Source organism: Syngnathoides biaculeatus, chromosome 6, assembly GCF_019802595.1.
Source record: "Syngnathoides biaculeatus isolate LvHL_M chromosome 6, ASM1980259v1, whole genome shotgun sequence".
NCBI classification, from domain to species: Eukaryota; Metazoa; Chordata; class Actinopteri; order Syngnathiformes; family Syngnathidae; genus Syngnathoides; species Syngnathoides biaculeatus.
In genome coordinates, this window is record NC_084645.1 from 5,616,314 (window position 1) to 5,629,525 (window position 13,212).

Genomic DNA, 13,212 nt, shown 5'->3' on the forward strand with positions numbered 1-13,212 from the left:
TCTATAGCTACTACCCCTGCGACCAGACCTAAGATAACCTGTAGAAGATGGATGGATGTTATTATTTGGTATGCAATTAATTGGTTAACTCTATGAGTATCTACTAGTCTAACTTGACCCACACTTAATTTAGAACATCATAGATACAATAGTCTTTAAAATTGGCGAGTCTACTTCATATTGGTAAAAGAAAGTAATCCTTTATGTTGAAGAAAAATGTAATGGTTCATTCAACAGTAAATTAAAACTAATCAATTTTAAATGTTTCTATTTCTTTTTTTCATCTATTGCAGAATGTGCTGGCAAAAGCTCTGTATGACAACGCTGCTGAGTCTCCAGATGAACTATCCTTCCGTAAGGGGGACATCCTGACCGTGTTGGAACGCGACACACAAGGGCTTGATGGCTGGTGGCTCTGTTCACTTCATGGTCGCCAAGGCATTGTCCCCGGGAACCGTCTTAAGGTCCTTGTTGGCATGTATGATAAACACCAAGAACATGGAAGTCCTTCCATGATAGTTCCAGCTTCGTCGTGTCCCACTTCCCAGATGCAGCCATCTCCCCACACACAGAGTGAATGCACTCGACCTTCATCAACTCAGTACACAGGGATCCCCTCAATTTACTCCACACCAAATCCTGCACAGCCCAAATCTGATTCTGTCTACATGATTCCGCCTTTGAATGTCCCCAAGCCAAACCCCCAAATTCTGTACCACGTTCCCTCCTGTCCAAGTGGACCACCTCTTAATGTCAAATCAGAACTCACTATTAGGGCCCCAGCGCTAGCACAAAGTCAGTGGGAGAGTTCTGGCCAAGATGTCTACCAGGTGCCACCTTCATTGAGTCTAGGGCTCAACCACAAAAATCCTCAGGCTGCCTCCTTTGTCGGAAAGGATGTGTACCAGGTGCCCTCCTCTCTGGAAAAGAGCACCTGGGAGGAAAGCAAGACACTTAGTAAGGTAAGCAAGGCACTGTACAAGCACGTTGGGTGCGGTAAAGTGGAGACAGATGGACCCAGGTACAGGAGGCAATGGAAGAGTATGGAAAAAAAATTAAAACTTTTGATATATGAAAAAAAATGCTGAGGTTCTCGCTCGGAGTGAGCAGGTTGGATAGGATTAGAAATGAGCTCATTAGAGGGACAGGCAAAGTTGGATGTTTTGAAACAAGATTCGAGAGAGCAGACTTTGATGGTTTGGACATGTTCAGAGGCGAGAGAGTGAGTGTATTGGTGGAAGGTGCTGAGGATGGAGCTCCCAGGCAAAAGAGCGAGAGGAAGACCAAAGAGAAGGTTTATGGATGTGGTGAGGGAAGACATGAGGGCAGTTGGGGTTAGAGAGGAAGGTGCAAGAGATAGGCTAAGATGACACGCTGTGGCGACCCCTAACGGGACAAGCCGAAAGGAAAAGAAGAAGAAGAAGATATGTGAAAAAAATGTCAGGAAACCCGGAGGTAGTCTCACCACAAAAGAGAATTGTGTGGTCAGTACTGTTGAAGAGATTTGCCATCACCATCATTAGATGTGTCTCAAAAGATTTGTTTCAAGATTATTTACACAAATATATCCCACAATTATAGGGAAGAAAATAAGTATTTGAACACCCTACTATATTGCAAGTTCTCCCACTTAGAAATCATGGAGGTGGTCTGAAATTTCATTGTAGGTGCATGTCCACTGTGAGAGATAATCTAAAAAGAAAAATCCTAAAATCATAATGTAAGATTTTTTTTAATGATTTGTGTGATACAGCTGCAAATAAGTATTTCAACACCTATCCGTCAGCTACAATTCTGACCCTCAAAGACCTGTTAGACCGCCTTTAAAAGTCCACCTCCACTCCGTGTATTATTCTGAATCAGATGTACCTGTGTGAGGTCGTTAGCTGCATAAAGACACCCCACCCCATACAATCAGTAAAACTCAAACTTGTAACATGGCCAAGACCAGGGAGCTGTCCAAAGACACCAGAGACAAAATTGTACACACGGCTGGAAAGGGCTATGGAGAAATTGCCAAGTAGCTTGGTGAAAAAAAGTCCACTGTTGGAGCAATCATTAGAAATAGGAATAAGCCAAACATGATGCTCTATCTCAATCGGAGTGGAGCCCCATGCAAGATATCACCTCGTGGGGTCTCATTGATCCTTGGAATTATTTGGATGATACAAAGGAGTCATGAGAGAAAGGTTTGTGGTCAAATGAGACCAAAATGGAACTTTTTGGTCATAATTACACTCAGCATGTTTGGAGGAAGAGGAATGATGATTTCCATCCCAAGAACACCATCCCTACTGTGAAGCATTGGAGTGGTAGCATCGTGCTTTGGGGGAGTTTTTCTGCACATGGGACAGTACGACTGCACTGTATTAAGGAGAGGATGACCGCGGCCATGTATTGTGAGATTTTGGGGAACAACCTCTTTCCCTCAGTTAGAGCATTGAAGGTGGGTTATGGCTGGGTCTTTCAACATGACAACATGAATTGTGTTTCTCAGCGACAGTCCAGAAACCTGTCTGATCTAGAGAAGATCTGCACGGAGGAGTGGGCAAAAATCGCTCCTGCTGTGTTCAAACCTGGTGAACAACTACAGGAAACGTTTGACCTCTGTAATTGCAAACAGAGGCTACTGTACTAAATATTAACATTGTTTTTCTCAGGTGTTCAAATACTTATTTGCACCTGTATCACTCAAATAAATCATTAAAAAAATCATACATTGTGATTTCTGGATTTTTCTTTGTATATTATCTCTCTTACAGTGGACATGCACCTACGATGAAAATTTCAGAGCCCTTCATGATTTCTAATTGGGAGAACTTGCAATATAGCAGGGTGTTCAAATACTTGCTTCCTGCATATACATTTACATGATTTTCAAATCTACAAATATTTACGTAATTTAGAAACCTGTTTTTCCAAATTTCCAATAACTCTTTATCCACGATTTACACTTTTTTTAATGTTAGGTGTGAATTTTCCATCCATCCACCCATTTTCTTAGACACTTATCCTCACAAGGGTCGTGGAAGTACTGGAGCCTATCCCAGCTGTCAACGGGCAGGAGACAGGGTACACCCTGAATTCGTTGCCAGTCAATCGCAGGGCACATGGAGATAGACAAGTTGCACTCACAATCACACCTAGGGGCAATTTAGAGTGTCCAATTAATTTTGCATGTTTTTGGGATGTGGCACGGGGAGAACTTTTAAACTCCACACAGGCGGGGCCGTGATCGAACCCTCAACCTCAGAACTGTGAGGCCAACACTTTACAGCTGCTCCACCGTGCTGCTTGAATTTATCATGACTTATGATTTGTAATGATCTCCACTTATGGTTGTAAATTTTTATTGGTGTATTTGTGGATAAGTGGTCCTCCGCATTTATTTTTGAGACAAATGTGAGGCAGTTTTGAATTGATTCAAACACACACAAATTGAGAATATTTTCACATGGAAAGCTCAATTGGTGGCAGTCTTGTTGTCTCTTTTGAGAACATAGACTATAATATTGATGATTTAGAGCAGGGGTGCCCAATGCGTCAATCGATCGCGAGGCAGTCTTGGTTGATCGTAGGACGCTGTGCCAACAAAAAAAACCAAACCAAAACAAAAAAAAACGTCAGCCAGTGTTCTCTCTTCAGTGCGCGCGTGCGTAATTGTGCACCGCTGATGCAGTCTCTTCGCAGATATTCTGGGTTGCGCGCAAAAAAATCCAATGTAAATTGAAAGTATAACATACAGCCGTTCAGTTTGTGGGATTTTGCAATGTGATTTAATGAGTGAAGGATGACTGGTTGTTACATCCAATGGCACAAGTCACATACGTACTGTAAAAAAAAAAAAAAAAAAGCCACTGGTTTCTTTTAGGCAACACACGGAACTTTCTCTAACAACGACTGATGCTCTCCCACACTTTCTTTTTCCTAGTTTACCTTAAACCCCCCCCCCCATCACTGCTCTTAAAGACGTACACTCATAATTACAAATGTTACAGTACTTACGCAGCCCATCAATGTGTTTTATAATGACAGCGTCCACCACCGCTGCTTTAGTTCGCAACACAGTCTGGGAAACGTAGAGCAAAGATGAAGTAGACATGCTGCCCATGTTTACTTTTGATATTAATGGAGAAAGTTAAAAAAGAAATGCTGTTGTTTTAAGATGCATTGACTGTCGGAGTTAGGGGTAAGGTTAGGGTTAGGGTTAGGATAATTGAAGAAAAAGTGGTTAAACTGGACTAGATTTTCTCTCTTCGAGTGGGAAAAGTCTGGTCTGAAACCAGCGTAAGTACAAAGTGCAGGATGAGATGGTGTGTAATTTTAAAATTCCACCTTGGCACACCCTGAACCAGGATGAAACCACAGAGAATACAGTGCCTATAGTATAATATATCACATAAGATATATGCAAACGTACAGATGTGTACATCTTTTTATCAACTTTTGTTTTAAGGCTAGGTTAGGGTTTGGATATAACGTATGTTGGCTCCCTCTATGTAAAAGAAGGGGAACTATGAGACCCAGGGATTTCCCAGTTAGAGTCTGCTACGTACCCAGAGTTCCCCTGTTAGTAATGCATGCGCATTAATCACAAGAAGACTTTTCAACACAGGGAGCGCTCAGACCGTCACACCGATATGATGGTGGAGTGTTGAAGCAGGTTGGTACGTCACACAGGAAGGGAGCGAATACTTTTTGATGGCACTGTACGTAGGTACATATTTGTCTATATGTGCCCAGCGATTGGCTGGAAACCAGTTCAGGGTGTACACTGGCTCTTGCCCAAAAGTCAGGTGGGCTAGGCTCCAGTTCTTTCTCGGTCCAAGGGAGGATAAGAGGTGCAGAAAATGGGTAGATATACCATCACACACTATTATTATTATGATGATAAAGCCTTTGTCATCAGTAGTTTGTGATTGCTTTGACTCTTCTATTTTCTTTAGGGTGTTGCAGTAACTCATGTGGGCCCAGTCTGTGCCTATGACACAATTAAGAAGGATCATGATAAGTGTGATGGTCCACCCAGACATCAACTTTTAACCCAGCAGGACATATATGATGTGCCTCCTACCCGTGAAAAATACAACACCCAGGTCAGTATTAACTTAAACTGAAACACAATTTGGTACTGCTTAGTGCAGTACCAGTGGTGGCCCTTTCCTCTCTGGCTAATCTGCTCTGCTTCCTCAGTCAAAACTTTATTGCCCTCTTTCCCATAGTGCCTGTGATACCCAGATTCTTCCCCCATTTTTTCCCAAGGGTACCTTCCATTCAGCTCAGAACGTCCACCAGCAATGTCAGGATTCAAAGTAGAAATCTGTTCATTTCTACCTTTTTATTACTTTTGTTTTTATTTACATGTTTATGCATGGACAGTGAAGCAAAAATGTATTTGAACACCCTGCTATATTGTAAGTACTCCCACTTAGAAATCAAGGAGCGGTCTGAAATTTTCATCATAAGGGCATGTCCACTGTGATAAAGATAATCCAAAAAGAAAAATCCAGAAATCACAATGTATGATTTTTTTTAAACGGTGTATATATATATGTGATACAGCTTCAAATAAGTATTTGAACACCTGAGAAAACCAATGTTAATATTCGGGTCATTGTCATGTTGAAAGACCCAGCCAAGGCCCATCGTCAGTGCTCTGACTGAGGAAAAGAGCTTGTTCCCCAAAATGTCAATACATGGCCGCAGTCATCCTCTCCTTAATAAAATGCAGTCATCCTGTCCCATGTGCAGAAAAACACCCCCAAAGCATGATGCTACCACCCCCATGCTTCAGAGTCGGGATTGTGATCTTGAGATGGAACACATCATTCGTTTTCCTCCAAGTCGTTGTGGCTGGGTCTTTCAACATGACAATGACCCGAAGCACACACCCAAGAAAACCAAGGAGTGGCTCCGTAAGAAGCATATCAAGTCTCCAGACCTAAACCCAATAGAAAAAGTTTGGAGGGAGCTGAAACTCCGTGTTTCTCAGCGACAGCCCAGAAACCTGTCTGATCTAGAGAAGATCTGTGTGGAGGAGTGGGCCAAAATCCCTCCTGCAGTGTGTGCAAACCTGGTCAACAACTACAGGAAATGTTTGACCTCTGTGATTGCAAACAAAGGTACAAACAAATGTTCCTATACCAAATATTAACATTGTGTTCAAATACTTATTTGCAGCTCTTTCACATAAATTGTTTAAAAAAAATCATACATTGTGATTTCTGTATTATAATTTTTTTATTATCTCTCTTACAGTGGACATGCATCTATGATGAAAATGTCAGACCCCTCCATGATTTCTAAGTGGGAGAACTTGCAATATAGCAGGGTATTCAAATAGTTATTTTCTTCACTGTAAGCGCAATTTAGAGTGTCCAATTAATGAACACAGCTTTTAATGTCTGTACTGGTGGCATAATGAGTGAGTTCACCCCCAAGTTAAATTGTTCCCAGAGGCCCTGCAATTGGCTGGCAACTAGTTCAGGGTGTACCCTTGTAGTTCAGGGTGTACCCTGCCTCCTGCCCGTTGGCAGCTGGGATAGGCTCTGGCACTCCCATGACCCTTGTGAGGATGAGTGGCAAAGAAAATAGATGGACATTCCCAGAGCGTCAATATTTTTTGTGACCACCTTTATTTTCTCCTGCTGCCTTCTTCCCTCTACGTTATGGAGTAAACCAGAGCTTAACAGGTTGGCATTAGAATTCTCTTCCACTTGGATGATGTGATGAAAACATCACAGAGCTGGTGGGATGTTACAGACCTTTTACTCCTCTACCCTTACTTTTCTGAAATAGCAGAGCAGTGATTGTCTTGGAAGGAACATTCCTGTGACCAGTTTCCCTCAAGGAGGGGCTCGAGCTTTGCTTCAGTGTTTCACAGTACTTGTGGGTTTTCAGGGTCCCCACAGTAAATGTAGCTCCCCATTGTCGCACTAATGGAACCCTAGACTGACACTCCCACCACCATAGTTGACTGTAGACAAGACACACTTGTATTTGGAGTCTTCACCTGGTAGTCGTCACACATGCTTGACACCACTTGAACCAAATAAAAATAAAAACCAAATCTTTGTTTCATCAGACTATGGCAACGGGTTCCAGTAATTTATGTCCTAAGCAGCTTGCTTGTTGTCACCACATTCAAGAGGTTTCCTTCTGGGATGATCAAATTCATACACTGACAAGCTGACCCTCCACTCCACTCCTCCAACTTCTGCAGTAGTGCTGAGCTGGAGTTTATTCCAAGTGACTTAGGGCAAATCGTAAACTACCCCCTGAAATGGTTACCAGTCAGTCACAGGATCGATAGTGTATATAGACAGCCATTCACATTGTCAGAGTGAGAACTAAACCCACACTGCTTTTACAGAAGACAGGCGAGTGTACACCATAAGCCACCAGATAAACATTTTTGATGATGATTATGTCAAATTATGTCTTTGTATAATGTGTTGCTGCGAAAATTGTTTGTTCCTTACAGAGGGTAACAAGGGAAATATGTAATTAATACGGGGTGTCTGGATCATTTCTAACTAATATTACATGCAACAGTTTTTCTTTAAAAAAACATGTTTTTGTCCATCGCTACGGCTACATGATTTCATACAATTTCTGACACTCGCTGTGTACCCCTCTGGAAAGACAACACCTCTAACAGCCAGTTGTGAAAACATCCAATTAATTAGAAAATAGATTATATCCAATTGGAAAACAGATTTAAATGTTTTTGTGATTGATTATTTGGACAGTATTCATAAATGTCAACTGAATTTGTTCAGACAGCATAATTTTGTTAAATTAGGAAGAGTTTTTGTGGACACCCTGTAAATGACTAATTGACAATGATGAATGGAATATTTTGTCACACAGTACAAATATTTCTCTCTTTTCAGGTTTATGATTTCCCACCCACCGTAAGTAAAGATGTACCTGGCACGCATCTAAGAAAAGAAGAAACCTATGATGTGCCATCCCATTTAACGAAAAAGAAACCCCAAGCCTCCACTCCTTCTGACCAGTGCATGTTAAGTAGTCTGAACGAAGACTGCAAACAGAATCCATTGCCTGAGGATGTGTACGATGTCCCGCCCCCTACATTAACCCAAAAACTTGGACAAAGAGATAAACTTAGCTTGTCAGATCAGGACATATACAACTTTCCAGCTAGCGTGCACCATGGAGGTCCACCTACCATGGGTGTATATGACATCCCGAGAGAGCTCGAGGAGCGAGGAGGGAGCGAATGCACAAATATCTACGATGTTCCTCCACAGGTAGGAGATAGGATTTTTAATCTGTCAGTCATTTTCTCATGCTTATCCCTTCAACGTCGGCTAGAACCAAGTCGGGCTTACCAAGGTCGAGGTTTATGGGGTACATCGTTGATTCGTGAACCTCCTCACAGAGGTAAAATGAGTGCCCCCTCATCCAACAAGATCAGTCTGAGCTAAATTATGTCCAAACTTACTACAGAGCAGAATTGCTGACATCCTGTCATAAGTGATTTTAGATTTAAGATAAATGTTGTTTTGTGTTGCTTTGCATGCCAAGGTAGCCTATAAAAAAAAAATCTAATTTGAGATGAAAGTGGACTTTTGTGAAAATATAAATGTGAGCACTGAAGGTGTGAAGTCCTGCTAGGGGGGCCTGGGGGCTCACTATCTTAGATATAGATGTAGTAATATATATATATATATATTATATATATATATATATATATATATATATATATATATATATATATATACATATACATACACACAGTCACTCACATTTGAAAAATGTACGGGTGTGGTCAGTTATGCCTGCAGATGAAAGTTGTGGGTGTGATTAGGGATGGCCTTAAAATAACTTACTGGATTAATATAACATAACTATAAATTAAAAATAGGATAAACAAATACATAACTAAAATAGAAAACTAAAATTTCTAACTCAGAAATGATAATTTCCAATTTCATCTGATATTAGTAGAACATGATATAAAACGGTATTTAAAAATTTTCATCAATAAAAGTTCTTGATCTGACAAACTTTATCTGAAGAAAAGTTAAATGCACTGGCCTGCCAAGTAATAAACATGAACAGTCTATACCCGCAATGTTTTGAAGATGCTGAAAGTTTAGTTCAACGTAATCGGCGTACGTGGCAACAAGCTAGCGATACATTGTAACAAACATTCCTGTCGGCAATCGTGATGTGTTGTTGTGGGGGGGACCATGCATCGCCGTAAATAGGAGGCTGGCTTGCTAGAACATGCCTTCATGTTCATGCGCTTGACGTATTTGCCACACCTGAATCAAACGACGAGGTGAATGATAGTCTACCGTCTTTTTTTTTTTTTCTTCTTTTTGGGGCATGCTGTCACACATCTTCGCGATCGACGCAATGAGAACCCCTGGTGTAACTGAATTTCCTTAGACATGGCTCATGATGTAAATGCGGTCACACTACATGAAACAGCTCTGAACATACACTTTTGGCCTAATTTCCATACATGCTCAGTTAACTTGCATTTCCTGTTTCCGGGTGAATACCGGTTGTTTTTGAGCAGTCTTGTTTAGTTAACGTTTATGAAATAAACACGTAAATTAAGGTCAAGACTACACAAAATAAGTGACGTTTTGAGAGAATGCGAGGGGAGGGCCATTACTCTTACTCGTGTTAGTGCCTCAACATGGCTACGCTCGTGAAAGCAAAACAACAAACTCAAACGCCTGTTCGTTCAATGTTGTCAACTAATATCTGGATTAATTTTAGGCAATTTTTCCTAAATTTTCTGGAGGAATTTTCGTGAAAACTTGAAAATCCGGAATTACGGGATAATCCGGAGGACTTTCATCACTGTCCAATGCAAATTGAAAGTATAACATACAACCGTTCAGGGATTTTGGAATGTGATTCAATGAGTGAGGGATAACTAGTTGTTACATTCAATGGCACAATTCACATACATACTGTAAAAAATGAAAAGAAGCCACTATTTTTTTTTTTAGGCAGCACACGGAAGTTTCTCTCACAACGATCGCTGCTCCGCCCCCCTCTTAAAGATGTACACTCATAATTAGAAATATTACAGGACTTACACAGCCTATCAATGTGTTTTACAATGGATGAGATTTTCTCTTTTCCGAGTGGGAAAGGTCTGGTCTGAACCCAAAGGAGAAAGTGCAGGATGAGATGGTATGTAATTTTAAATTCCACCTTGGCACAGGCTGATCCAGGATGAAAGCACAGACAATGCAGCGCACAAAAAGCTAATTCTGTATTTTAAATAGAGGAAGCAACATAACATTAACCTTAAAACGGTTTGGGAGCATCATCACCCATCAAAACGCTAACGCCTCCCCACCCCCTGGCAGCTCCATGTCCACAATTCGACAAGCAAATGCTGTTTTTAAATGCTTAACAACTGAGCTTTTAGAAAATTCTCATGCTACAAAATAATAAAAACAATTCTAGCATCTATTTCCCGCAGTACTAACTCTAATTCTCAAAAGCAGTTTTTTCATGCTTATCTTATTTATTGTGCTAATTTTAAATTGAGACTGTATGATTCCACTAATTCTTCAGTACTGTCAATGGTGCCTTTTCGTGTGAAAAATTCCTTTACTAGATATCGTCGCTCAACAGTTGCTGGATCTACCCTTCTGAGATTACACATTCCTAATTTTTGTAGTGGTCATTGCGCTGATCAATATATTGAATGAAGTCATTGTTTGAGTAAAGACACTAAAACCAAGCAATGTGTTTCACAGGTTGTCCGTGACGCCCAGTTCCCAAGTGAGGAGCTCCAGTGGGCATTCAAGCGACTCTCTGCCTCAAGCACAGGGAGCACGCTTAGCAACAACTCCGCTTCATGCTTGGATGTGCTCCCTGTCACTGACAATGACTTTTTCTCACATTCACCTGCGGCAAGCTTATTTACTGGTAAACCCCTTCTTTTAGACCTGGACGCAGCCATGGAGCGACTTGCCCGCCTTCAACAAGCTGTGGAGTTGAGTGTCTCTGTAATGATGTCATTCATCACAAACAACTGGCGAAGCCCAGATAACTTGGTGGGGAATCTTCCAGCCATTTGCCAGGCTGGTGATCGGGTTTGTGTTACTCTCCGAGACTTTCTAGAATTTTCACGGGGTGCTGTAGCAAATGCTGGCCAGGCCACAGACCATTCCCTACAGACCAAATTGGGCCGACAGGTGGGCAAAATGGAGGAGGTCTTTCAGAGTTTGATTAAGCAGACTCAGAGTTTAGATGCCATTTCTCGGTTACATACAGAACTCGCCAAACTGCAACCAGGAGATGTCTTAGATCAACTAATAATGACAGTCCGTGGAATCCCTGATGACACAAAACAGCTTTCTTCCTTTCTCCACGGAAATGGCTCACTGCTCTTCAAACGGAGTCCCCAGCAACAGCTACCGCTTCCTCCATTACCAGGAAGGATTAGCTGTCACGTGACAGGACCAGAAGGTGGGAGCTATCATGCAGGAGAGAGGATAAACATTCAGTCAAGACCCTTACCCTCACCACCAAAGTTTGCAGCTGCAGAGGAAGAGGGAGCTGATGACAGACCTTATGAGACCACTGAGGAAGGATGGATGGAGGACTATGACTATGTGCATTTACAGGTGCAGACATTATCAATGGATTACAATTAGACATGTGGACAAATTAATTGTTTCCCTTCTATTCAAGAATGAAAACTCCACAATAGTAACAGAAATAAATTTAAACTGACAAAGGTAATATTGATCAAATGTACTCAAAAAGAACAAAGAGGATTTACAATTTATTTGAAAAACCCTGATAAAATGATCACAATACATTTCCAAGAACATGATCACAATAAATTTCCAATTTTTTCTAATTTACAAAACATTTATTTCCTTTACACATGTAAAGTGAGTTAATTTGTTCGCAGCTCAAATTTTGGTTTTCATAAGACTTTTTAAAGTTGTAGGCAATGTTTAAGTGAAATTATTATTCTTAGACCGACACAAGTATTAAGAGATGCGTTTGGTGAGTGATAAGAATTAGAATAATTTTTATTGGCCAAGTATGTCAAAAACACAAGGAATTTGTTACCAGTAGTTGGGGCTCCTCGAATACGACAACCTGCAGCCATTTGACAGAAAATACTTTTGTGACATAAAACAACAATATTAATAAATATTAATGTGGTAATGCCCATATTTTTTTTAAAATTAGATAATTCCTATTAATTGAAGACTATTTGTCATTACTGACATTTCAAACAACATTCAGTCATCACCACAATCTATGGCACTGGTTGGACTTCGATTTGGTCATCTTATAAAACACTTCCCAGTTACATATACTCTAATAGGAATCTAATATGTAGAATAGTAAAACATATATATATATATTATATATTTACTGTACAAATATTTAAGAATATTGATTGACAAAAAGAGGAAGCAGGCATTAACCAGTCTAAAATTATTATGCAAAAAAACTACTAAAACATACTACATAATGTCAACTTGAATGTCTTGCACCTTTTGTAAATATACATATAAATATGAATATATATAAATACAAATATAAACATAACATTGAATCTACCATTAATGCAAAGTTGAAAATTCTACACTCAAAAGCTTGACCACGAAATTGTCTACTTCCATTAAAAGGGGTCTTTGTCTTTTTTTTTTTTTTTAAATCAGGGTAAGGAAGAGTTTGAGAAGAGCCAAAGACAACTGATGGAGAAAGGCAGCATAAACAAGACACAATTGGAGCAGCAACAGGTGTGTGTTACCTCTTTAAAATTGTCAAAAATACTGTTTCCACAGGCGGCACGGTGTGCAGCTGAAAGCATTGGCCTCACCGTTTTGAGGTCCCAGGTTTGATCCCGGACCCGCCTGTTTGGAGTTTGCAACTTGTCTCCCTGCCTGCGTGGATTTTCTCCGGGCACTTCGGTCTCCTCCCACATCCCAAAAACATGCAAATTAATTGGACACTCTAATTTGCCACTAGGTGTGATTGTGAGTGCCCGTTTGTCTCGATGTGCCCTGCGACTGGCTGGCAATCAGTTCAGGGTGTACCCTGCCTTCTGCCTGTTGACAGCTGGGATAGGCTCCAGCACTCCTCTGATGCTTGTGAGGATAAGCAGTTAAGAAAATGGATGGATGGACTGTTTCGACACAGCTTTGTATTTGGGTGGCACATGTGTCAAGATTTTAAAAA

The 13,212-nt window shown here is 40.7% G+C and overlaps 1 protein-coding gene across 6 annotated transcripts in view; it reads left to right on the plus strand.

Annotated features, from left to right (window-relative positions):
* Positions 1 to 13,212, plus strand: part of bcar1 (BCAR1 scaffold protein, Cas family member) — a 30,034-nt gene that overhangs the window by 10,795 nt on the left and 6,027 nt on the right. For 5 of the 6 annotated variants that reach the window (XM_061823853.1, XM_061823858.1, XM_061823857.1 and 2 more), the window contains 5 exons: positions 294 to 962; positions 4,947 to 5,096; positions 7,896 to 8,276; positions 10,761 to 11,633; positions 12,693 to 12,773. In XM_061823853.1, coding sequence (XP_061679837.1) covers positions 294 to 962; positions 4,947 to 5,096; positions 7,896 to 8,276; positions 10,761 to 11,633; positions 12,693 to 12,773 — 2,154 coding nt within the window. The remainder of the gene's footprint in view (positions 1 to 293; positions 963 to 4,946; positions 5,097 to 7,895; positions 8,277 to 10,760; positions 11,634 to 12,692; positions 12,774 to 13,212) is intronic. The other variant, XM_061823859.1, reaches the window with a different exon arrangement.